A 25,918-nucleotide genomic window follows, 5' to 3' on the forward strand; every position below is an offset into this window, starting at 1 on the left:
GTATAAAAATCTTTTAATTTTTTTTTCTATTGCATAGAAACTGTTTTTCATGTTTTTAAAAAAATGAATCGAACCTGACTTTCTTGGGTGGTCTGATAATTAAAACCGCACTTAAAGGCCAACCAATGACGGTTTCCCACGGGAAATTTTGTGTGCTGCATTAAGACCTTAGCCAGTTCTTACGTCGTTATAAAACCTTGTTCAGTTTGGGCTCTCCGAGTGCCCCATACTGACGGCAAAATTCACGCGGTAGTTATATCTCCACAGCCCGATGATCGTCAGAGTCTCCACCCTCATAAAATCCTCTAATTTATGCTTCCAAGACGCTGGATAACTAATGGACGCCTCAATTCCTAGTCAGCGCCAGTTGCCAAGGTGGAAACTTTCAATCATAATGACGTTCCTTTTTTAACATATGAATAAAAAGGGCTTTTAATATATTAACAGACGAAAATGAATAAAAAGAAATAATCCGCAATTTTCAAGAAGATGAGCGCTGGAAGAGCCAGGATAGCTTAGTCGGTAAAGCTTGAGGGTTTTAACCTAAAGAGCCTCTGTTGAAGCCACAGTTTAAGAGGGAAGCCTGTTTGAAGAAATCTAAAATTTTTAAATTTCGTTGTCCGTTTTATTGAATGTTGTGACGTTACGATTTTGCCCGCAGAGGGTCGCCCGTGTAGCTCAGTCGGTAGAGCGTTAGGCTCTTAACCTAACGGTCCTGGGTTCGAGCCCCAGTTCGGGTGCTTAACCTTTTGCGGGAAGTTAAGAAACGTTCGACGGATGTGGTTTGCGATAAATTCGTGACCTTGAAAAAAAGCGGAAGTTATTTATTTCCAAATCTTAATATTGAACTACTTACGTCTGTTCGCCAGGCGTTGTTTAAAATGACATATAGTCAAAGTCCTTTTCGTTGTTACTCGTTGCCCATACTGGAATTTAAATAAAAAATGTTGTATAAAAATCTTTTAATTTTTTTTTCTATTGCATAGAAACTGTTTTTCATGTTTTTAAAAAAATGAATCGAACCTGACTTTCTTGGGTGGTCTGATAATTAAAACCGCACTTAAAGGCCAACCAATGACGGTTTCCCACGGGAAATTTTGTGTGCTGCATTAAGACCTTAGCCAGTTCTTACGTCGTTATAAAACCTTGTTCAGTTTGGGCTCTCCGAGTGCCCCATACTGACGGCAAAATTCACGCGGTAGTTATATCTCCACAGCCCGATGATCGTCAGAGTCTCCACCCTCATAAAATCCTCTAATTTATGCTTCCAAGACGCTGGATAACTAATGGACGCCTCAATTCCTAGTCAGCGCCAGTTGCCAAGGTGGAAACTTTCAATCATAATGACGTTCCTTTTTTAACATATGAATAAAAAGGGCTTTTAATATATTAACAGACGAAAATGAATAAAAAGAAATAATCCGCAATTTTCAAGAAGATGAGCGCTGGAAGAGCCAGGATAGCTTAGTCGGTAAAGCTTGAGGGTTTTAACCTAAAGAGCCTCTGTTGAAGCCACAGTTTAAGAGGGAAGCCTGTTTGAAGAAATCTAAAATTTTTAAATTTCGTTGTCCGTTTTATTGAATGTTGTGACGTTACGATTTTGCCCGCAGAGGGTCGCCCGTGTAGCTCAGTCGGTAGAGCGTTAGGCTCTTAACCTAACGGTCCTGGGTTCGAGCCCCAGTTCGGGTGCTTAACCTTTTGCGGGAAGTTAAGAAACGTTCGACGGATGTGGTTTGCGATAAATTCGTGACCTTGAAAAAAAGCGGAAGTTATTTATTTCCAAATCTTAATATTGAACTACTTACGTCTGTTCGCCAGGCGTTGTTTAAAATGACATATAGTCAGAGTCCTTTTCGTTGTTACTCGTTGCCCATACTGGAATTTAAATAAAAAATGTTGTATAAAAATCTTTTAATTTTTTTTTCTATTGCATAGAAACTGTTTTTCATGTTTTTAAAAAAATGAATCGAACCTGACTTTCTTGGGTGGTCTGATAATTAAAACCGCACTTAAAGGCCAACCAATGACGGTTTCCCACGGGAAATTTTGTGTGCTGCATTAAGACCTTAGCCAGTTCTTACGTCGTTATAAAACCTTGTTCAGTTTGGGCTCTCCGAGTGCCCCATACTGACGGCAAAATTCACGCGGTAGTTATATCTCCACAGCCCGATGATCGTCAGAGTCTCCACCCTCATAAAATCCTCTAATTTATGCTTCCAAGACGCTGGATAACTAATGGACGCCTCAATTCCTAGTCAGCGCCAGTTGCCAAGGTGGAAACTTTCAATCATAATGACGTTCCTTTTTTAACATATGAATAAAAAGGGCTTTTAATATATTAACAGAAGAAAATGAATAAAAAGAAATAATCCGCAATTTTCAAGAAGATGAGCGCTGGAAGAGCCAGGATAGCTTAGTCGGTAAAGCTTGAGGGTTTTAACCTAAAGAGCCTCTGTTGAAGCCACAGTTTAAGAGGGAAGCCTGTTTGAAGAAATCTAAAATTTTTAAATTTCGTTGTCCGTTTTATTGAATGTTGTGACGTTACGATTTTGCCCGCAGAGGGTCGCCCGTGTAGCTCAGTCGGTAGAGCGTTAGGCTCTTAACCTAACGGTCCTGGGTTCGAGCCCCAGTTCGGGTGCTTAACCTTTTGCGGGAAGTTAAGAAACGTTCGACGGATGTGGTTTGCGATAAATTCGTGACCTTGAAAAAAAGCGGAAGTTATTTATTTCCAAATCTTAATATTGAACTACTTACGTCTGTTCGCCAGGCGTTGTTTAAAATGACATATAGTCAGAGTCCTTTTCGTTGTTACTCGTTGCCCATACTGGAATTTAAATAAAAAATGTTGTATAAAAATCTTTTAATTTTTTTTTCTATTGCATAGAAACTGTTTTTCATGTTTTTAAAAAAATGAATCGAACCTGACTTTCTTGGGTGGTCTGATAATTAAAACCGCACTTAAAGGCCAACCAATGACGGTTTCCCACGGGAAATTTTGTGTGCTGCATTAAGACCTTAGCCAGTTCTTACGTCGTTATAAAACCTTGTTCAGTTTGGGCTCTCCGAGTGCCCCATACTGACGGCAAAATTCACGCGGTAGTTATATCTCCACAGCCCGATGATCGTCAGAGTCTCCACCCTCATAAAATCCTCTAATTTATGCTTCCAAGACGCTGGATAACTAATGGACGCCTCAATTCCTAGTCAGCGCCAGTTGCCAAGGTGGAAACTTTCAATCATAATGACGTTCCTTTTTTAACATATGAATAAAAAGGGCTTTTAATATATTAACAGAAGAAAATGAATAAAAAGAAATAATCCGCAATTTTCAAGAAGATGAGCGCTGGAAGAGCCAGGATAGCTTAGTCGGTAAAGCTTGAGGGTTTTAACCTAAAGAGCCTCTGTTGAAGCCACAGTTTAAGAGGGAAGCCTGTTTGAAGAAATCTAAAATTTTTAAATTTCGTTGTCCGTTTTATTGAATGTTGTGACGTTACGATTTTGCCCGCAGAGGGTCGCCCGTGTAGCTCAGTCGGTAGAGCGTTAGGCTCTTAACCTAACGGTCCTGGGTTCGAGCCCCATTTCGGGTGCTTAACCTTTTGCGGGAAGTTAAGAAACGTTCGACGGATGTGGTTTGCGATAAATTCGTGACCTTGAAAAAAAGCGGAAGTTATTTATTTCCAAATCTTAATATTGAACTACTTACGTCTGTTCGCCAGGCGTTGTTTAAAATGACATATAGTCAGAGTCCTTTTCGTTGTTACTCGTTGCCCATACTGGAATTTAAATAAAAAATGTTGAATAAAAATCTTTTAATTTTTTTTTCTATTGCATAGAAACTGTTTTTCATGTTTTTAAAAAAATGAATCGAACCTGACTTTCTTGGGTGGTCTGATAATTAAAACCGCACTTAAAGGCCAACCAATGACGGTTTCCCACGGGAAATTTTGTGTGCTGCATTAAGACCTTAGCCAGTTCTTACGTCGTTATAAAACCTTGTTCAGTTTGGGCTCTCCGAGTGCCCCATACTGACGGCAAAATTCACGCGGTAGTTATATCTCCACAGCCCGATGATCGTCAGAGTCTCCACCCTCATAAAATCCTCTAATTTATGCTTCCAAGACGCTGGATAACTAATGGACGCCTCAATTCCTAGTCAGCGCCAGTTGCCAAGGTGGAAACTTTCAATCATAATGACGTTCCTTTTTTAACATATGAATAAAAAGGGCTTTTAATATATTAACAGAAGAAAATGAATAAAAAGAAATAATCCGCAATTTTCAAGAAGATGAGCGCTGGAAGAGCCAGGATAGCTTAGTCGGTAAAGCTTGAGGGTTTTAACCTAAAGAGCCTCTGTTGAAGCCACAGTTTAAGAGGGAAGCCTGTTTGAAGAAATCTAAAATTTTTAAATTTCGTTGTCCGTTTTATTGAATGTTGTGACGTTACGATTTTGCCCGCAGAGGGTCGCCCGTGTAGCTCAGTCGGTAGAGCGTTAGGCTCTTAACCTAACGGTCCTGGGTTCGAGCCCCAGTTCGGGTGCTTAACCTTTTGCGGGAAGTTAAGAAACGTTCGACGGATGTGGTTTGCGATAAATTCGTGACCTTGAAAAAAAGCGGAAGTTATTTATTTCCAAATCTTAATATTGAACTACTTACGTCTGTTCGCCAGGCGTTGTTTAAAATGACATATAGTCAGAGTCCTTTTCGTTGTTACTCGTTGCCCATACTGGAATTTAAATAAAAAATGTTGTATAAAAATCTTTTAATTTTTTTTTCTATTGCATAGAAACTGTTTTTCATGTTTTTAAAAAAATGAATCGAACCTGAATTTCTTGGGTGGTCTGATAATTAAAACCGCACTTAAAGGCCAACCAATGACGGTTTCCCACGGGAAATTTTGTGTGCTGCATTAAGACCTTAGCCAGTTCTTACGTCGTTATAAAACCTTGTTCAGTTTGGGCTCTCCGAGTGCCCCATACTGACGGCAAAATTCACGCGGTAGTTATATCTCCACAGCCCGATGATCGTCAGAGTCTCCACCCTCATAAAATCCTCTAAAGAGAAAAGGGATGTCCTTCTGGTGAATGAGAATTTCATTCTCAATCACCGGAAGGACACAAAGAGCTTGGCTCCCGCCGTTCACCCGCGCCTATCCCGTTCCTCCCCCACCCGCGCCTCTCTCTCTCTCAATCACCAGAATTTCCAATCACCAGAATTTCTAATCACCAGAATTTCTAATCATCAGATTGCCGCAGCAGTTTTATCTCTCCGAAATAATTAATGTACCCAAAATTGGACAGCCAGTTTATTATTCTTTTTAGGGGAATCTCTATGGGAGTTTAACATTACAATAAAGCTAAAAGGTCCAGTTTGGGGTACATTTGGTCCGAAATGGGGTACATAGGGCCGAAAATGGTGACTTTGGTCGTTTTTGGGGTACATTTGGTCCATTTTGGTCCATTTTTGGGTACATCCCTGCTTTCCCCCATCCCCATTCACTGGATACTTTATCTCTCGTTCACCAGCTCCTTTTCCCCATTGCTATCCCCATTCACTGGATACTTTATCTCTCTCTCTCGTTTACCAGCTCCTTTTCCCCATTGCTATCCCCATTCACTGGATACTTTATCTCTCTCTCTCGATCACCCGCTCCTTTCCCCCATTGCGTTCCTCCCTTAATCACCAGAATTTATAATCACTAGATTATCTCTCCCGTTCACCAGCTGCTTTCCCCCCATCCCCATTCTCCAAAATTAGTTTTTGCTCGTGCAGATATCTGGAGATTAGATTTTTACCCGTTTGCTTATCGCTTCCGAACTCCATAATTTCTAATCTCTAGGTAATAAAAACAAGTTATTTACATTTAATTTTTTATTTTAGAACTTTGTTTACATGTTAGTAGGTACTATCAGATATTCCATTAGATGGTTATCTTGTACATTACTCAATTAAAACAAATTAAAGTAGTTAAGTTTACAGGCATTTAAATGGGGTGAAACGATCTCCTGCAACTTAATTTAATTAAAAGTTCTAACTCACGTATTTGTAGTGTTTAGCAGCAGTATCGTCTGACATACAGTCACAAACGTCTTCTTCAGGTACAGGTGAGATGTATTTGTCAGTGACCGTAGTTGCTTTTGGCGTCGGGGGAATGTCCCATTCTAGCGAAAGGTACTTTTTTTCCGATGGTGAATTATCCCTAGCCGGACAGTTTGGAAAGAATCTAGCGTGTTCAAGTTCTGGTACGTCTCCTGATTCCCATCCTTCTAATACGCCATGGCACTTGTAACATCGTACTTCATCGCCCCGCTGAATATAGTAGAATCCAGCCTTCGCTAGTTGTTCCTTAGTAACGTGCGGATTTTTCCAGTGACGAAACGTTTCAAGTCGATACACTTCAATATCCATAGCTGATCTAGACCAAATACGTTCTATAGTTTCAAATGATACATTCTCTAAGCCTACATTTACCCATAAGTCTACTAAACCTAATTTTATCAATATGGTTAAATTTCTACGCTAAAATTCTCAATATAAACGCTTTTTTCAATATGCAAATTGTTTTAAATATGTCTAAAAATATAGTCTATTTCAAAGAAAAAAATAGTTACTTACTTTATGGGTAGAAATCCTTTGTCGAGCTGTAGAAAAGACAGCGATCCGTCAGCAGGTCTTTACTCGTCAATGCACCGTAGATAAATGACGCATGGAAGATTAATTTATTCCTATCTTGTTGAGAATAATTCATCACGTGATCTAAACTTCAAATAACCCTCAAATTCTATTGGCTGTCTCTCTCTGACAGTTTAAACTGCCTCTAATGATTGACGGCACATATTAACCCACTTGAGTATTTGGAAAAAACCCTTTGCTACTCAAAGGAGAGTTTTGGAAATACCACGTTGACGATATCAAAATCGAGCTCTCACTAGAAAATGTTTTGACGTCACCCAGATGAGATCCTATTGAACGAGATATTTCCGAACTAATAATTATCACGTGATCAAATCTGCAACTAATGATACTCATTGACGTCACATAATTTTACCCACTTGAAAAAAAAAACCCATTGTAGATTCCTCTCGGGAGCTTTTGATGGAATCATATCCTAGAAAACAATACAATTAATAGAAATTTACATTAAATTAGTATACTATTAATACCATTTTGCGAACTACAGTGAAAAAAGTTACAATTTTACGGTAGAAACGTTTTCAATAACTTAATTGTCTAAAATGTATACTCTACAACAAAAACAAAATAGTAAATTACTTTCTACGCTAATCTTGGCCTAAAAAAAAAAAAGCAAAATACTAAAATTCATTTTTAACTCTAATTCAGATTCCTACCTGGTAAGCCTAAATTTAATATACTAAGTATAATATGCCTTAAAGTTCAAATACTGTCTAATACAATAAATATTCATGAAAAATTCTTACTTTGTATGTACAATGAACGCTCCAAAAGGCTGAAAATGTAACATGGGACAAGACAGAATTTCTACCCAAACCTTTCCGATTGTATCGTCAAATAAAACAAAGATCTCGCTAAGTCAAAGTTCAGCTATCTTATCAATGGTACGAGCGCACGCGCTCGGAAAAATGAACGAGTCACGTGAGAATCGGTACGTCACGAGCCCCTATGCATAAATGTTAGGGCGTCTTACTACCATTAGATCTAATCGCACTAGCACATTCTCGAAAAATAAACCAGTTCTTGGGAATAAGAGACGGTTTTTTTATCAAAGATAAACCAATTTATAGTTTATTGTATGAAAATATTAATTAATTCGGAAATATATTCGATGCTTACTGTTTTTTTATAATAATACGCTGAAATACATTTTCCAATACGTAAAAAATTAAAGCTAGACCTAAAAAACCTGTAAAGTGTAAATAGTTAAGACTATTTTTTATCAAAGTAAGCCAAGTTTAAAGCTTATTGTCATTGGTTCCATAACAAAAACCACATTGTAACGTGATAATGGCTGCTCACTAATCCCAATTCCATGTGAAACTCTTTCAGTTTCTTTAAGTTCCTTTTGAGTTACAAAATAGGGTTTTAGAAATAGATTTTTCCTATTTCATTAAATATAAGTATTAAAATTAGAATTGCTTCATTAAATTATGCATTTGTACTGTAGTACTGTACTGTACACAATACCTGCATTTGAAATTGTATAACATAAAAACACAGTTTTTTAAAAAAATATATCAAGGTTTTCAATTCAGTTAAAGGTTCCATAACAAAAACCACATTCGGATCAAAATAAATTTATTTATTTATTTTATTTTTATACAGATTTTTTTTCATTTTTTTTGCCTTAATTTCAATTTTGGGAGTCGGTACCCGTTTCACCGAAGATGAAGATGCTTCGTTTTATTCAGCGTAGGGTAAATCGCCGTGTAAAAAAACATCTAGCATTGCATTAACTTTTTCCTCGTCCTCGTCCGAGACCCCTACAATACGTCTCTCGATCTATAAAGTAAAGAAATCAAAATAATAAGCTAAACGATAATCCATACCTTCTATTCACTAGTTCAATTTATCACTGTCTCATATATCCACTATCGTACATACATACATACATACATACACTAACTTACTAACGCTTTAGTCTCCGCAAGTTTTTATGTTGTATAATCAAAGTTTTGAATTGAATAATAATAATAATAATAATAATAATTAGATCAAAACAAATTTCAAGCTTACGTTAATGTATTCCCTTGAGTGAGGGCCCAATCTTTGAAAAATCTTATCAATGACGACATGGGTAGCTAGATGGACGTCGATGTAACCTTCGTCCTCTTGCAGGTTCAATTCACGTAAATACCAGTTTTTATATTTTCTTAACATTATTTCTAACGTTCTAAACGAAAATTGTTTTTCGGTTGGCATATCAGGCTTAAAAGAAAACCTAAGAACAGCTTTAGTTACACGCATATCCACGTTATTTTCCATAGCTAATATTTAGCCCTTAAACTTGCTCGTAATTACGAAGAATGTAAAAATGTAGATTGCTCGCTCCTATATTTATGCCAAATCAGAAATCACTTGAAATAATAACTTCATTTGGTACTTAAAAACGGTGAGAGGTGGGAGGAGGGGTTTGGTAATTTATAAATTTTTATAATCAAGTGTACCATAGCAAAAGTATATAAATAATACAAGAAGTGTACTAATTAGAATTTTCGCTCGCCAGGTAATTTCGTTTGATTTCCGTTTCGCACGGACGCAGATAACATGGTAACGCGACTACAGCGAACCGATAAAGCTAATTAATAAAATATTGTCAACCATTTGATATTAGAAATGTTAAAATAAAACTTTTACAGATAAATCTAATTTATAAAATATTGCCAATTGAGGGTTTGCAAGTTAGTTTGATTATAGGTTTTGTACCATCGTCTGCTTCGTAAACTTTAGGGATGCGTTGGGAGGGCTCAAATTAAGCTAAGGGGATACACTTCTTGTTTAATTTATATACTTCTAACCATATTAAAGTATCAATTTTAATTAAAGGAATTCAACTTAAGTGTTGTTTTGCTATCTGAAATTCGAAAACAAAGAAGGTAGTACAGGGGTACTTAAGTTGATTTTAATATTTTTTTAGAAATAACTTAAGTATACAGCGAAATAATCATTAGTGGTATCTAATTTTTTTAAGTGCCCCACATACTTCTCATCTCGTATAAAAGGGGGTCATTTTTGTACTATAAAACCATTCCATTCCTGAAATCCGCTACAGGAAAATCTGCAAAGGGATAAAAAACAATATATATAGCTTAAATCAAATAAATAAATAAATAAATATATTCTTTATGGATTATAAGTTCGCGAAAGGTGTGTATTATATTTAATTTCTTACATTTCGTATCATTATTTAATAGTGAAGATAAGTTGATTAAGCTAAGCAATTTACGAGCGACGTCCTAGCGTACTTGTAATTAAGAAAGTAAGTACTTAGTTTTACGATTTTGCTTAAAACTATGATTTTAAATCGATAAAGTGAAACACGTAAAGTGTCCCTGACCAAAATTGTTTCACAAACATCTGTACCGTTTAATAAAATACGAGTATGATGACGATTTCTAGAGCCCTATGTTCAATAATGATTCATTAGGAAAATTTGAATATAGTTTAAATTTTTAATTACTTATTTTTGGGTTGACTACCAATTTGGAGGACTACTCTTTTGATTTTGATATAACTAAATTTGATTGGTTTTCGAAAAGTTTTCTCTTCTACCCCCGCCCCCAGTTTATAATTATGATGTCAGTTGTAAATTGTTTTTTTCGAGTATAAAAAGGGTAAACAGAAAAATTGAGATATAGTATTAAGAAAACAGCCAATTCGAATTGTTTCGGAATCGGCTCGAGGGACTAAGTACGTAGATATACGTCAATTGCAAATTCTAAACTTTGTATATATATTATATTCAATCATTCATTCTTACTAATTTTATAGTAATGGATCCTATTTCCATAACTTTGGCCTCGGGAAATGAGTACGTCGGTACGACAACCGAATCTATGATTTGCTTTCACTGCGGCGAATGTACGGAAGAATTGGCTGTAAGAGGTGGAGCACTCTTCTTTTGCTGGGGTCGAGAGTGCGCGCATTATCAAATGGGTGTAATTTTTCGACATGGTAATGTCTATACCAAACACATCCCCGGGCATCTTATAAAGGAGTTCCCGCCCCATCTCCGCTGTACGTACTGTGGAAGAAGAGGGTCGAAGAGAAGCCGTCGACAGGAGGAGTGCTCAGCGTTCGATTTCATGGGATGCTGTCATTACCCTAAGCCTCCCAGAGACCGAACTGTAGTTCGTTTTATAAATAAATAAATAAATAAAATTGCGAATAATTTACAAATAAATGTCTATTGACTTTTCTTCATCCTATAATATAAGTTTATTCCTAAATTTTTAAGCTTATTACAATAAGATTTCTTTAAGAGACTGATGGTGCCCCAGCCGTGTACTTAACAAACGGTGTCAATAGTATCGTTGTCTCAATTCAATCTTGGGATTGTCTTACTGAAAAATGGTCCTATGTCATTGACGCTCTGGGGTCACAAACAGGAATACGAATTACTCTACCAACGCCTACTATTGAGCAGTATTCGGATTGCTGTTACAACCATTACTTTCGCGTAACGTCGACAGGCGGATTCTAGCGTACTTGTAATTAAGAAAGTAAGTACTTAGTTTTTACGATTTTGTTTAAAACTATGATTTTAAATCGATAAAGTGAAACACGTAAAGTGTCCCTGACCAAAATTGTTTCGCAAACATCTGTACCGTTTAATAAGATACGAGTATGATAACGATTTCTAGAGCCCTTTAAATTTTTAATTACTTATTTTTGGGTTGACTACCAATTTGGAGGACTACTGTTTTGATTTTGATATAACTAAATTTGATTGGTTTTCGAAAAGTTTTCTCTTCTACCCCCGCCCCCAGTTTATAATTATGATGTCAGTTGTAAATTGTTTTTTTCGAGTATAAAAAGGGTAAACAGAAAAATTGAGAGATAGTATTAAGAAAACAGCCAATTCGTTCGGAATCGGCTCGAGGGACTAAGTACGTAGATATACGTCAATTGTAAATTCTAAACTTTGTATATATATTATATTCAATCATTCATTCTTACTAATTTTATAGTAATGGATCCTATTTCCATAACTTTGGCCTCGGGAAATGAGTACGTCGGTACGACAACCGAATCTATGATTTGCTTTCACTGCGGCGAATGTACGGAAGAATTGGCTGTAAGAGGTGGAGCACTCTTCTTTTGCTGGGGTCGAGAGTGCGCGCATTATCAAATGGGAGTAATTTTTCGACATGGTAATGTCTATACCAAACACATCCCCGGGCATCTTATAAAGGAGTTCCCGCCCCATCTCCGCTGTACGTACTGTGGAAGAAGAGGGTCGAAGAGAAGCCGTCGACAGGAGGAGTGCTCAGCGTTCGATTTCATGGGATGCTGTCATTACCCTAAGCCTCCCAGAGACCGAACTGTAGTTCGTTTTATAAATAAATAAATAAATAAAATTGCGAATAATTTACAAATAAATGTCTATTGACTTTTCTTCATCCTATAATATAAGTTTATTCCTAAATTTTTAAGCTTATTACAATAAGATTTCTTTAAGAGAGAGAGAGAAAAGAATTGCTTAAATTATTAAGTTAGGGTTATAAGTCAACATGATAACTTATATCCTGGGTATAATTTACTAAACTTTGACTTGATAAAGTAGGTAATATATGATTCCATCTAAGTATACAAAAAAAAAATGCTTCAATCTTTCAATAACTTTATTTAAATTACATTGATTGTGGAAAGGCTTAATTTAAGTATGCGAAGGATATAATTTACTAAACTTCAATAACTTTTCGAAAACCAATCAAATTTAGTTATATCAAAATCAAAACAGTAGTCCTCCAAATTGGTAGTCAACCCAAAAATAAGTAATTAAAAATTTAAAGGGTTCTAGAAATCGTTATCATACTCGTATCTTATTAAACGGTACAGATGTTTGCGAAACAATTTTGGTCAGGGACACTTTACGTGTTTCACTTTATCGATTTAAAATCATAGTTTTAAGCAAAATCGTAAAAACTAAGTACTTACTTTCTTAATTACAAGTACGCTAGGACGTCGCTCGTAAATTGCTTAGCTTAATCAACTAATCTTCACTATAACAAGATCTGTTTACAAGAATACTTCATAGATTATCTTAAGTAGCGTATCTAAAGAATTTTAAATCGAGTTAAACGCTATAAAAGGAATTTTTTCGTAAAACTTGTCATTTGTGTTTGAAACTTCTTTACTCGTTAGAATATTTTTTTAATATTTGTCTTTAATATTTGTCTTTAATATTTATCCATAATGGAAATTCCTCAGCAAATTCTGAAATTCGTAAGATTAACGAAATATGCATGCGCACCTACTCGAGAAACACCTGGCTCTGCAGGTCTTGATTTATGTAGTGCATATAACTATGTTGTAGCCCCCATGGCAAGAGAGCTAATAAATACTGATTTAAGTGTAGTTATACCTGATTTCTGCTACGGCCGTATTGGTAATATTATATATATATATATATATTTATTTAACGAATACCATGTTTTATTTTTATTTATTTATTTCTAGCCCCTCGTTCGGGTCTTTCCGTAAAACATGGTATTGATGTTTTAGCAGGTGTGATAGATAAAGATTACACTGGTACAATAGGGGTTGTCTTGATTAATCACGGGAAAAACGCATTTAAAATTTTCAGAGGCGATCGAATAGCTCAACTTATCTGCGAATGTATTTCGATGCCAGTTCCTATGGAATGCCTTGTGAGTTAAATTGATATGTTCCACCCTCCAAAATTATTATTATTATTTCAATTTTCCTGTTTTGGTTTGTATTAGCAAATTGAAGAAGATACAGAAAGAGGTTCGAGAGGCTTCGGTTCTACAGATATTTGAAATAAATATTTAATGTGTGTTTTTTTTCATCCATATTCCTAATAATAATAAAACATGAAAATGGTTCGTATTTTTGTTTATTGTTTAGAAAATTACAGTATGTCTCCCAACAGTAATTGTAAATGTTTTATATCGTTCAAACAATAATTCATTAGAGAATATATTTCAAAGGGGCAATTCCCACAGAATTTTTCTAAAAAGAGGTTTTCCAAAGGCTTAGAATAGTCGTTTGAGAGACGGAATCCACTGTATAGTTCTAAAAAGCCACAGGGATTCTCTCTCCTCTCCAAAGGTTTGAAAACACTATAGAAAGTTCTGAATTTTTGTTCGAGAACTTCATACATTGTGGTGATGGATGATTGATTTTGCCGAAGTACGGAAAGTTGCTCATCAATTCTGGGTTTACACTGATCGAACGCAATTACCTGGGGTACGCTAAGCGTCAAACTCCCAGTTAAACACATTTCATCTAGCAAATACTTTTGACTAAATGGTTGCAGAATCCAATTAAACTCTCCGCCTGTTGACGTTACGCGAAAGTAATGGTTGTAACAGCAATCCGAATACTGCTCAATAGTAGGCGTTGGTAGAGTAATTCGTATTCCTGTTTGTGACCCCAGAGCGTCAATGACATAGGACCATTTTTCAGTAAGACAATCCCAAGATTGAATTGAGACAACGATACTATTGACACCGTTTGTTAAGTACACGGCTGGGGCACCATCAAAAATTGAAGCTGTAACTCCAAAACCAGAGTGTGACTTCAGAGTAAGACATACTTTTTTAAAAATAAAAAATCATTAAATAATGATACGAAATGTAAGAAATTAAATATAATACACACCTTTCGCGAACTTATAATCCATAAAGAATATATTTATTTATTTATTTATTTGATTTAAGCTATATATATTGTTTTTTATCCCTTTGCAGATTTTCCTGTAGCGGATTTCAGGAATGGAATGGTTTTATAGTACAAAAATGACCCCCTTTTATACGAGATGAGAAGTATGTGGGGCACTTAAAAAAATTAGATACCACTAATGATTATTTCGCTGTATACTTAAGTTATTTCTAAAAAAATATTAAAATCAACTTAAGTACCCCTGTACTACCTTCTTTGTTTTCGAATTTCAGATAGCAAAACAACACTTAAGTTGAATTCCTTTAATTAAAATTGATACTTTAATATGGTTAGAAGTATATAAATTAAACAAGAAGTGTATCCCCTTAGCTTAATTTGAGCCCTCCCAACGCATCCCTAAAGTTTACGAAGCAGACGATGGTACAAAACCTATAATCAAACTAACTTGCAAACCCTCAATTGGCAATATTTTATAAATTAGATTTATCTGTAAAAGTTTTATTTTAACATTTCTAATATCAAATGGTTGACAATATTTTATTAATTAGTTTTATCGGTTAGCTGTAGTCGCGTTACCATGTTATCTGCGTCCGTGCGAAACGGAAATCAAACGAAATTACCTGGCGAGCGAAAATAATAATTAGTGCACTTCTTGTATTATTTATATACTTTTGCTATGGTACATTTGATTATAAAAATTTATAAATTACCAAACCCCTCCTCCCACCTCTCACCGTTTTTAAGTACCAAATGAAGTTATTATTTCAAGTGATTTCTGATTTGGCATAAATATAGGAGCGAGCAATCTACATTTTTACATTCTTCGTAATTACGAGCAAGTTTAAGGGCTAAATATTAGCTATGGAAAATAACGTGGATATGCGTGTAACTAAAGCTGTTCTTAGGTTTTCTTTTAAGCCTGATATGCCAACCGAAAAACAATTTTCGTTTAGAACGTTAGAAATAATGTTAAGAAAATATAAAAACTGGTATTTACGTGAATTGAACCTGCAAGAGGACGAAGGTTACATCGACGTCCATCTAGCTACCCATGTCGTCATTGATAAGATTTTTCAAAGATTGGGCCCTCACTCAAGGGAATACATTAACGTAAGCTTGAAATTTGTTTTGATCTAATTATTATTATTATTATTATTATTATTCAATTCAAAACTTTGATTATACAACATAAAAACTTGCGGAGACTAAAGCGTTAGTAAGTTAGTGTATGTATGTATGTATGTACGATAGTGGATATATGAGACAGTGATAAATTGAACTAGTGAATAGAAGGTATGGATTATCGTTTAGCTTATTATTTTGATTTCTTTACTTTATAGATCGAGAGACGTATTGTAGGGGTCTCGGACGAGGACGAGGAAAAAGTTAATGCAATGCTAGATGTTTTTTTACACGGCGATTTACCCTACGCTGAATAAAACGAAGCATCTTCATCTTCGGTGAAACGGGTACCGACTCCCAAAATTGAAATTAAGGCAAAAAAAATGAAAAAAAATCTGTATAAAAATAAAATAAATAAATAAATTTATTTTGATCCGAATGTGGTTTTTGTTATGGAACCTTTAACTGAATTGAAAACCTTGATATATTTTTTTAAAAAACTGTGTTTTTATGTTATACAATTTCAAATGCAGGTATTGTGTACAGTACAGTACTACAGTACAAATGCATAATTTAATGAAGCAATTCTAATTTTAATACTTATATTTAATGAAATAGGAAAAATCTATTTCTAAAACCCTATTTTGTAACTCAAAAGGAACTTAAAGAAACTGAAAGAGTTTCACATGGAATTGGGATTAGTGAGCAGCCATTATCACGTTACAATGTGGTTTTTGTTATGGAACCAATGACAATAAGCTTTAAACTTGGCTTACTTTGATAAAAAATAGTCTTAACTATTTACACTTTACAGGTTTTTTAGGTCTAGCTTTAATTTTTTACGTATTGGAAAATGTATTTCAGCGTATTATTATAAAAAAACAGTAAGCATCGAATATATTTCCGAATTAATTAATATTTTCATACAATAAACTATAAATTGGTTTATCTTTGATAAAAAAACCGTCTCTTATTCCCAAGAACTGGTTTATTTTTCGAGAATGTGCTAGTGCGATTAGATCTAATGGTAGTAAGACGCCCTAACATTTATGCATAGGGGCTCGTGACGTACCGATTCTCACGTGACTCGTTCATTTTTCCGAGCGCGTGCGCTCGTACCATTGATAAGATAGCTGAACTTTGACTTAGCGAGATCTTTGTTTTATTTGACGATACAATCGGAAAGGTTTGGGTAGAAATTCTGTCTTGTCCCATGTTACATTTTCAGCCTTTTGGAGCGTTCATTGTACATACAAAGTAAGAATTTTTCATGAATATTTATTGTATTAGACAGTATTTGAACTTTAAGGCATATTATACTTAGTATATTAAATTTAGGCTTACCAGGTAGGAATCTGAATTAGAGTTAAAAATGAATTTTAGTATTTTGCTTTTTTTTTTTAGGCCAAGATTAGCGTAGAAAGTAATTTACTATTTTGTTTTTGTTGTAGAGTATACATTTTAGACAATTAAGTTATTGAAAACGTTTCTACCGTAAAATTGTAACTTTTTTCACTGTAGTTCGCAAAATGGTATTAATAGTATACTAATTTAATGTAAATTTCTATTAATTGTATTGTTTTCTAGGATATGATTCCATCAAAAGCTCCCGAGAGGAATCTACAATGGGTTTTTTTTTTCAAGTGGGTAAAATTATGTGACGTCAATGAGTATCATTAGTTGCAGATTTGATCACGTGATAATTATTAGTTCGGAAATATCTCGTTCAATAGGATCTCATCTGGGTGACGTCAAAACATTTTCTAGTGAGAGCTCGATTTTGATATCGTCAACGTGGTATTTCCAAAACTCTCCTTTGAGTAGCAAAGGGTTTTTTCCAAATACTCAAGTGGGTTAATATGTGCCGTCAATCATTAGAGGCAGTTTAAACTGTCAGAGAGAGACAGCCAATAGAATTTGAGGGTTATTTGAAGTTTAGATCACGTGATGAATTATTCTCAACAAGATAGGAATAAATTAATCTTCCATGCGTCATTTATCTACGGTGCATTGACGAGTAAAGACCTGCTGACGGATCGCTGTCTTTTCTACAGCTCGACAAAGGATTTCTACCCATAAAGTAAGTAACTATTTTTTTCTTTGAAATAGACTATATTTTTAGACATATTTAAAACAATTTGCATATTGAAAAAAGCGTTTATATTGAGAATTTTAGCGTAGAAATTTAACCATATTGATAAAATTAGGTTTAGTAGACTTATGGGTAAATGTAGGCTTAGAGAATGTATCATTTGAAACTATAGAACGTATTTGGTCTAGATCAGCTATGGATATTGAAGTGTATCGACTTGAAACGTTTCGTCACTGGAAAAATCCGCACGTTACTAAGGAACAACTAGCGAAGGCTGGATTCTACTATATTCAGCGGGGCGATGAAGTACGATGTTACAAGTGCCATGGCGTATTAGAAGGATGGGAATCAGGAGACGTACCAGAACTTGAACACGCTAGATTCTTTCCAAACTGTCCGGCTAGGGATAATTCACCATCGGAAAAAAAGTACCTTTCGCTAGAATGGGACATTCCCCCGACGCCAAAAGCAACTACGGTCACTGACAAATACATCTCACCTGTACCTGAAGAAGACGTTTGTGACTGTATGTCAGACGATACTGCTGCTAAACACTACAAATACGTGAGTTAGAACTTTTAATTAAATTAAGTTGCAGGAGATCGTTTCACCCCATTTAAATGCCTGTAAACTTAACTACTTTAATTTGTTTTAATTGAGTAATGTACAAGATAACCATCTAATGGAATATCTGATAGTACCTACTAACATGTAAACAAAGTTCTAAAATAAAAAATTAAATGTAAATAACTTGTTTTTATTACCTAGAGATTAGAAATTATGGAGTTCGGAAGCGATAAGCAAACGGGTAAAAATCTAATCTCCAGATATCTGCACGAGCAAAAACTAATTTTGGAGAATGGGGATGGGGGGAAAGCAGCTGGTGAACGGGAGAGATAATCTAGTGATTATAAATTCTGGTGATTAAGGGAGGAACGCAATGGGGGAAAGGAGCGGGTGATCGAGAGAGAGAGATAAAGTATCCAGTGAATGGGGATAGCAATGGGGAAAAGGAGCTGGTAAACGAGAGAGAGAGATAAAGTATCCAGTGAATGGGGATAGCAATGGGGAAAAGGAGCTGGTGAACGAGAGATAAAGTATCCAGTGAATGGGGATGGGGGAAAGCAGGGATGTACCCAAAAATGGACCAAAATGGACCAAATGTACCCCAAAAACGACCAAAGTCACCATTTTCGGCCCTATGTACCCCATTTCGGACCAAATGTACCCCAAACTGGACCTTTTAGCTTTATTGTAATGTTAAACTCCCATAGAGATTCCCCTAAAAAGAATAATAAACTGGCTGTCCAATTTTGGGTACATTAATTATTTCGGAGAGATAAAACTGCTGCGGCAATCTGATGATTAGAAATTCTGGTGATTAGAAATTCTGGTGATTGGAAATTCTGGTGATTGAGAGAGAGAGAGGCGCGGGTGGGGGAGGAACGGGATAGGCGCGGGTGAACGGCGGGAGCCAAGCTCTTTGTGTCCTTCCGGTGATTGAGAATGAAATTCTCATTCACCAGAAGGACATCCCTTCTCTCTCTAATTTATGCTTCCAAGACGCTGGATAACTAATGGACGCCTCAATTCCTAGTCAGCGCCAGTTGCCAAGGTGGAAACTTTCAATCATAATGACGTTCCTTTTTTAACATATGAATAAAAAGGGCTTTTAATATATTAACAGAAGAAAATGAATAAAAAGAAATAATCCGCAATTTTCAAGAAGATGAGCGCTGGAAGAGCCAGGATAGCTTAGTCGGTAAAGCTTGAGGGTTTTAACCTAAAGAGCCTCTGTTGAAGCCACAGTTTAAGAGGGAAGCCTGTTTGAAGAAAACTAAAATTTTTAAATTTCGTTGTCCGTTTTATTGAATGTTGTGCCGTTACGATTTTGCCCGCAGAGGGTCGCCCGTGTAGCTCAGTCGGTAGAGCGTTAGGCTCTTAACCTAACGGTCCTGGGTTCGAGCCCCAGTTCGGGTGCTTAACCTTTTGCGGGAAGTTAAGAAACGTTCGACGGATGTGGTTTGCGATAAATTCGTGACCTTGAAAAAAAGCGGAAGTTATTTATTTCCAAATCTTAATATTGAACTACTTACGTCTGTTCGCCAGGCGTTGTTTAAAATGACATATAGTCAGAGTCCTTTTCGTTGTTACTCGTTGCCCATACTGGAATTTAAATAAAAAATGTTGTATAAAAATCTTTTAATTTTTTTTTCTATTGCATAGAAACTGTTTTTCATGTTTTTAAAAAAATGAATCGAACCTGACTTTCTTGGGTGGTCTGATAATTAAAACCGCACTTAAAGGCCAACCAATGACGGTTTCCCACGGGAAATTTTGTGTGCTGCATTAAGACCTTAGCCAGTTCTTACGTCGTTATAAAACCTTGTTCAGTTTGGGCTCTCCGAGTGCCCCATACTGACGGCAAAATTCACGCGGTAGTTATATCTCCACAGCCCGATGATCGTCAGAGTCTCCACCCTCATAAAATCCTCTAATTTATGCTTCCAAGACGCTGGATAACTAATGGACGCCTCAATTCCTAGTCAGCGCCAGTTGCCAAGGTGGAAACTTTCAATCATAATGACGTTCCTTTTTTAACATATGAATAAAAAGGGCTTTTAATATATTAACAGAAGAAAATGAATAAAAAGAAATAATCCGCAATTTTCAAGAAGATGAGCGCTGGAAGAGCCAGGATAGCTTAGTCGGTAAAGCTTGAGGGTTTTAACCTAAAGAGCCTCTGTTGAAGCCACAGTTTAAGAGGGAAGCCTGTTTGAAGAAATCTAAAATTTTTAAATTTCGTTGTCCGTTTTATTGAATGTTGTGACGTTACGATTTTGCCCGCAGAGGGTCGCCCGTGTAGCTCAGTCGGTAGAGCGTTAGGCTCTTAACCTAACGGTCCTGGGTTCGAGCCCCAGTTCGGGTGCTTAACCTTTTGCGGGAAGTTAAGAAACGTTCGACGGATGTGGTTTGCGATAAATTCGTGACCTTGAAAAAAAGCGGAAGTTATTTATTTCCAAATCTTAATATTGAACTACTTACGTCTGTTCGCCAGGCGTTGTTTAAAATGACATATAGTCAGAGTCCTTTTCGTTGTTACTCGTTGCCCATACTGGAATTTAAATAAAAAATGTTGAATAAAAATCTTTTAATTTTTTTTTCTATTGCATAGAAACTGTTTTTCATGTTTTTAAAAAAATGAATCGAACCTGACTTTCTTGGGTGGTCTGATAATTAAAACCGCACTTAAAGGCCAACCAATGACGGTTTCCCACGGGAAATTTTGTGTGCTGCATTAAGACCTTAGCCAGTTCTTACGTCGTTATAAAACCTTGTTCAGTTTGGGCTCTCCGAGTGCCCCATACTGACGGCAAAATTCACGCGGTAGTTATATCTCCACAGCCCGATGATCGTCAGAGTCTCCACCCTCATAAAATCCTCTAATTTATGCTTCCAAGACGCTGGATAACTAATGGACGCCTCAATTCCTAGTCAGCGCCAGTTGCCAAGGTGGAAACTTTCAATCATAATGACGTTCCTTTTTTAACATATGAATAAAAAGGGCTTTTAATATATTAACAGAAGAAAATGAATAAAAAGAAATAATCCGCAATTTTCAAGAAGATGAGCGCTGGAAGAGCCAGGATAGCTTAGTCGGTAAAGCTTGAGGGTTTTAACCTAAAGAGCCTCTGTTGAAGCCACAGTTTAAGAGGGAAGCCTGTTTGAAGAAATCTAAAATTTTTAAATTTCGTTGTCCGTTTTATTGAATGTTGTGACGTTACGATTTTGCCCGCAGAGGGTCGCCCGTGTAGCTCAGTCGGTAGAGCGTTAGGCTCTTAACCTAACGGTCCTGGGTTCGAGCCCCAGTTCGGGTGCTTAACCTTTTGCGGGAAGTTAAGAAACGTTCGACGGATGTGGTTTGCGATAAATTCGTGACCTTGAAAAAAAGCGGAAGTTATTTATTTCCAAATCTTAATATTGAACTACTTACGTCTGTTCGCCAGGCGTTGTTTAAAATGACATATAGTCAGAGTCCTTTTCGTTGTTACTCGTTGCCCATACTGGAATTTAAATAAAAAATGTTGTATAAAAATCTTTTAATTTTTTTTTCTATTGCATAGAAACTGTTTTTCATGTTTTTAAAAAAATGAATCGAACCTGACTTTCTTGGGTGGTCTGATAATTAAAACCGCACTTAAAGGCCAACCAATGACGGTTTCCCACGGGAAATTTTGTGTGCTGCATTAAGACCTTAGCCAGTTCTTACGTCGTTATAAAACCTTGTTCAGTTTGGGCTCTCCGAGTGCCCCATACTGACGGCAAAATTCACGCGGTAGTTATATCTCCACAGCCCGATGATCGTCAGAGTCTCCACCCTCATAAAATCCTCTAATTTATGCTTCCAAGACGCTGGATAACTAATGGACGCCTCAATTCCTAGTCAGCGCCAGTTGCCAAGGTGGAAACTTTCAATCATAATGACGTTCCTTTTTTAACATATGAATAAAAAGGGCTTTTAATATATTAACAGAAGAAAATGAATAAAAAGAAATAATCCGCAATTTTCAAGAAGATGAGCGCTGGAAGAGCCAGGATAGCTTAGTCGGTAAAGCTTGAGGGTTTTAACCTAAAGAGCCTCTGTTGAAGCCACAGTTTAAGAGGGAAGCCTGTTTGAAGAAAACTAAAATTTTTAAATTTCGTTGTCCGTTTTATTGAATGTTGTGCCGTTACGATTTTGCCCGCAGAGGGTCGCCCGTGTAGCTCAGTCGGTAGAGCGTTAGGCTCTTAACCTAACGGTCCTGGGTTCGAGCCCCAGTTCGGGTGCTTAACCTTTTGCGGGAAGTTAAGAAACGTTCGACGGATGTGGTTTGCGATAAATTCGTGACCTTGAAAAAAAGCGGAAGTTATTTATTTCCAAATCTTAATATTGAACTACTTACGTCTGTTCGCCAGGCGTTGTTTAAAATGACATATAGTCAGAGTCCTTTTCGTTGTTACTCGTTGCCCATACTGGAATTTAAATAAAAAATGTTGTATAAAAATCTTTTAATTTTTTTTTCTATTGCATAGAAACTGTTTTTCATGTTTTTAAAAAAATGAATCGAACCTGACTTTCTTGGGTGGTCTGATAATTAAAACCGCACTTAAAGGCCAACCAATGACGGTTTCCCACGGGAAATTTTGTGTGCTGCATTAAGACCTTAGCCAGTTCTTACGTCGTTATAAAACCTTGTTCAGTTTGGGCTCTCCGAGTGCCCCATACTGACGGCAAAATTCACGCGGTAGTTATATCTCCACAGCCCGATGATCGTCAGAGTCTCCACCCTCATAAAATCCTCTAATTTATGCTTCCAAGACGCTGGATAACTAATGGACGCCTCAATTCCTAGTCAGCGCCAGTTGCCAAGGTGGAAACTTTCAATCATAATGACGTTCCTTTTTTAACATATGAATAAAAAGGGCTTTTAATATATTAACAGAAGAAAATGAATAAAAAGAAATAATCCGCAATTTTCAAGAAGATGAGCGCTGGAAGAGCCAGGATAGCTTAGTCGGTAAAGCTTGAGGGTTTTAACCTAAAGAGCCTCTGTTGAAGCCACAGTTTAAGAGGGAAGCCTGTTTGAAGAAAACTAAAATTTTTAAATTTCGTTGTCCGTTTTATTGAATGTTGTGCCGTTACGATTTTGCCCGCAGAGGGTCGCCCGTGTAGCTCAGTCGGTAGAGCGTTAGGCTCTTAACCTAACGGTCCTGGGTTCGAGCCCCAGTTCGGGTGCTTAACCTTTTGCGGGAAGTTAAGAAACGTTCGACGGATGTGGTTTGCGATAAATTCGTGACCTTGAAAAAAAGCGGAAGTTATTTATTTCCAAATCTTAATATTGAACTACTTACGTCTGTTCGCCAGGCGTTGTTTAAAATGACATATAGTCAGAGTCCTTTTCGTTGTTACTCGTTGCCCATACTGGAATTTAAATAAAAAATGTTGTATAAAAATCTTTTAATTTTTTTTTCTATTGCATAGAAACTGTTTTTCATGTTTTTAAAAAAATGAATCGAACCTGACTTTCTTGGGTGGTCTGATAATTAAAACCGCACTTAAAGGCCAACCAATGACGGTTTCCCACGGGAAATTTTGTGTGCTGCATTAAGACCTTAGCCAGTTCTTACGTCGTTATAAAACCTTGTTCAGTTTGGGCTCTCCGAGTGCCCCATACTGACGGCAAAATTCACGCGGTAGTTATATCTCCACAGCCCGATGATCGTCAGAGTCTCCACCCTCATAAAATCCTCTAATTTATGCTTCCAAGACGCTGGATAACTAATGGACGCCTCAATTCCTAGTCAGCGCCAGTTGCCAAGGTGGAAACTTTCAATCATAATGACGTTCCTTTTTTAACATATGAATAAAAAGGGCTTTTAATATATTAACAGACGAAAATGAATAAAAAGAAATAATCCGCAATTTTCAAGAAGATGAGCGCTGGAAGAGCCAGGATAGCTTAGTCGGTAAAGCTTGAGGGTTTTAACCTAAAGAGCCTCTGTTGAAGCCACAGTTTAAGAGGGAAGCCTGTTTGAAGAAATCTAAAATTTTTAAATTTCGTTGTCCGTTTTATTGAATGTTGTGACGTTACGATTTTGCCCGCAGAGGGTCGCCCGTGTAGCTCAGTCGGTAGAGCGTTAGGCTCTTAACCTAACGGTCCTGGGTTCGAGCCCCAGTTCGGGTGCTTAACCTTTTGCGGGAAGTTAAGAAACGTTCGACGGATGTGGTTTGCGATAAATTCGTGACCTTGAAAAAAAGCGGAAGTTATTTATTTCCAAATCTTAATATTGAACTACTTACGTCTGTTCGCCAGGCGTTGTTTAAAATGACATATAGTCAAAGTCCTTTTCGTTGTTACTCGTTGCCCATACTGGAATTTAAATAAAAAATGTTGTATAAAAATCTTTTAATTTTTTTTTCTATTGCATAGAAACTGTTTTTCATGTTTTTAAAAAAATGAATCGAACCTGACTTTCTTGGGTGGTCTGATAATTAAAACCGCACTTAAAGGCCAACCAATGACGGTTTCCCACGGGAAATTTTGTGTGCTGCATTAAGACCTTAGCCAGTTCTTACGTCGTTATAAAACCTTGTTCAGTTTGGGCTCTCCGAGTGCCCCATACTGACGGCAAAATTCACGCGGTAGTTATATCTCCACAGCCCGATGATCGTCAGAGTCTCCACCCTCATAAAATCCTCTAATTTATGCTTCCAAGACGCTGGATAACTAATGGACGCCTCAATTCCTAGTCAGCGCCAGTTGCCAAGGTGGAAACTTTCAATCATAATGACGTTCCTTTTTTAACATATGAATAAAAAGGGCTTTTAATATATTAACAGACGAAAATGAATAAAAAGAAATAATCCGCAATTTTCAAGAAGATGAGCGCTGGAAGAGCCAGGATAGCTTAGTCGGTAAAGCTTGAGGGTTTTAACCTAAAGAGCCTCTGTTGAAGCCACAGTTTAAGAGGGAAGCCTGTTTGAAGAAATCTAAAATTTTTAAATTTCGTTGTCCGTTTTATTGAATGTTGTGACGTTACGATTTTGCCCGCAGAGGGTCGCCCGTGTAGCTCAGTCGGTAGAGCGTTAGGCTCTTAACCTAACGGTCCTGGGTTCGAGCCCCAGTTCGGGTGCTTAACCTTTTGCGGGAAGTTAAGAAACGTTCGACGGATGTGGTTTGCGATAAATTCGTGACCTTGAAAAAAAGCGGAAGTTATTTATTTCCAAATCTTAATATTGAACTACTTACGTCTGTTCGCCAGGCGTTGTTTAAAATGACATATAGTCAGAGTCCTTTTCGTTGTTACTCGTTGCCCATACTGGAATTTAAATAAAAAATGTTGTATAAAAATCTTTTAATTTTTTTTTCTATTGCATAGAAACTGTTTTTCATGTTTTTAAAAAAATGAATCGAACCTGACTTTCTTGGGTGGTCTGATAATTAAAACCGCACTTAAAGGCCAACCAATGACGGTTTCCCACGGGAAATTTTGTGTGCTGCATTAAGACCTTAGCCAGTTCTTACGTCGTTATAAAACCTTGTTCAGTTTGGGCTCTCCGAGTGCCCCATACTGACGGCAAAATTCACGCGGTAGTTATATCTCCACAGCCCGATGATCGTCAGAGTCTCCACCCTCATAAAATCCTCTAATTTATGCTTCCAAGACGCTGGATAACTAATGGACGCCTCAATTCCTAGTCAGCGCCAGTTGCCAAGGTGGAAACTTTCAATCATAATGACGTTCCTTTTTTAACATATGAATAAAAAGGGCTTTTAATATATTAACAGAAGAAAATGAATAAAAAGAAATAATCCGCAAT

At 36.6% G+C, this 25,918-nt stretch overlaps 2 protein-coding genes and 12 non-coding genes across 16 annotated transcripts in view; 13 read left to right on the forward strand and 1 right to left on the reverse strand.

Annotated features, from left to right (window-relative positions):
* LOC149964411 (death-associated inhibitor of apoptosis 2-like) overlaps window positions 1-18,227 on the forward strand; it is a 104,861-nt gene extending 86,634 nt beyond the window's left edge. Inside the window, exons 3-4 of one of the 2 annotated variants that reach the window (XM_090170887.1) lie at window positions 16,329-17,544; window positions 17,750-18,227. In XM_090170887.1, coding sequence (XP_090027013.1) covers window positions 17,752-18,129 — 378 coding nt within the window. In that variant the 5' untranslated portion in view covers window positions 16,329-17,544; window positions 17,750-17,751 and the 3' untranslated portion in view covers window positions 18,130-18,227. Of the gene's footprint in view, window positions 1-16,328; window positions 17,545-17,744 lie in introns of those variants that run through there. The other variant, XR_016480241.1, reaches the window with a different exon arrangement.
* Window positions 668-740, forward strand: TRNAK-CUU (transfer RNA lysine (anticodon CUU)). Its single transcript has one exon. It is a non-coding gene; the product is annotated as a tRNA-Lys (tRNA).
* Window positions 1,617-1,689, forward strand: TRNAK-CUU (transfer RNA lysine (anticodon CUU)). Its single transcript has one exon. It is a non-coding gene; the product is annotated as a tRNA-Lys (tRNA).
* TRNAK-CUU (transfer RNA lysine (anticodon CUU)) lies at window positions 2,566-2,638 on the forward strand. The gene has a single exon. It is a non-coding gene; the product is annotated as a tRNA-Lys (tRNA).
* Window positions 3,515-3,587, forward strand: TRNAK-CUU (transfer RNA lysine (anticodon CUU)). The gene has a single exon. It is a non-coding gene; the product is annotated as a tRNA-Lys (tRNA).
* On the forward strand, window positions 4,464-4,536 carry TRNAK-CUU (transfer RNA lysine (anticodon CUU)). Its single transcript has one exon. It is a non-coding gene; the product is annotated as a tRNA-Lys (tRNA).
* On the reverse strand, window positions 5,929-7,331 carry LOC149964448 (death-associated inhibitor of apoptosis 2-like). 2 transcript variants are annotated; one of them, XR_016480240.1, is made up of 2 exons: window positions 6,612-7,331; window positions 5,929-6,411 (listed from the first exon to the last, which is right to left on the reverse strand). XR_016480240.1 is itself a non-coding variant. In XM_090170879.1 (2 exons), the coding sequence occupies exon 2, from the start codon at window positions 6,402-6,404 to the stop codon at window positions 6,027-6,029; it is 378 nt and encodes a 125-aa protein (XP_090027005.1). In that variant the 5' UTR covers window positions 6,405-6,406; window positions 6,612-7,318; the 3' UTR covers window positions 5,929-6,026. The 2 variants fall into 2 exon arrangements, 1 of the variants encoding a protein (XP_090027005.1); XM_090170879.1 differs by having other exon boundaries at window positions 5,929-6,406; window positions 6,612-7,318.
* Window positions 18,228-19,463: 1,236 nt separating the features above from the next.
* TRNAK-CUU (transfer RNA lysine (anticodon CUU)) lies at window positions 19,464-19,536 on the forward strand. The gene has a single exon. It is a non-coding gene; the product is annotated as a tRNA-Lys (tRNA).
* An 876-nt stretch (window positions 19,537-20,412) lies between these two features.
* On the forward strand, window positions 20,413-20,485 carry TRNAK-CUU (transfer RNA lysine (anticodon CUU)). The gene has a single exon. It is a non-coding gene; the product is annotated as a tRNA-Lys (tRNA).
* An 876-nt stretch (window positions 20,486-21,361) lies between these two features.
* On the forward strand, window positions 21,362-21,434 carry TRNAK-CUU (transfer RNA lysine (anticodon CUU)). The gene has a single exon. It is a non-coding gene; the product is annotated as a tRNA-Lys (tRNA).
* Window positions 21,435-22,310: 876 nt separating this feature from the next.
* On the forward strand, window positions 22,311-22,383 carry TRNAK-CUU (transfer RNA lysine (anticodon CUU)). The gene has a single exon. It is a non-coding gene; the product is annotated as a tRNA-Lys (tRNA).
* An 876-nt stretch (window positions 22,384-23,259) lies between these two features.
* Window positions 23,260-23,332, forward strand: TRNAK-CUU (transfer RNA lysine (anticodon CUU)). Its single transcript has one exon. It is a non-coding gene; the product is annotated as a tRNA-Lys (tRNA).
* An 876-nt stretch (window positions 23,333-24,208) lies between these two features.
* TRNAK-CUU (transfer RNA lysine (anticodon CUU)) lies at window positions 24,209-24,281 on the forward strand. The gene has a single exon. It is a non-coding gene; the product is annotated as a tRNA-Lys (tRNA).
* Window positions 24,282-25,157: 876 nt separating this feature from the next.
* Window positions 25,158-25,230, forward strand: TRNAK-CUU (transfer RNA lysine (anticodon CUU)). The gene has a single exon. It is a non-coding gene; the product is annotated as a tRNA-Lys (tRNA).
* The last annotated feature ends 688 nt before the right edge of the window (window positions 25,231-25,918 follow it).

This window comes from Leiobunum rupestre, chromosome 1, assembly GCF_980474605.1.
Source record: "Leiobunum rupestre chromosome 1, qqLeiRupe1.1.hap1, whole genome shotgun sequence".
Taxonomy (NCBI): Eukaryota; Metazoa; Arthropoda; class Arachnida; order Opiliones; family Sclerosomatidae; genus Leiobunum; species Leiobunum rupestre.

Excerpts from the sequence above, each read along its gene's own strand:
- LOC149964448 (XM_090170879.1), bottom strand. The coding sequence starts at position 6,404 with ATGGATATTGAAGTGTATCGACTTGAAACGTTTCGTCACTGGAAAAAT.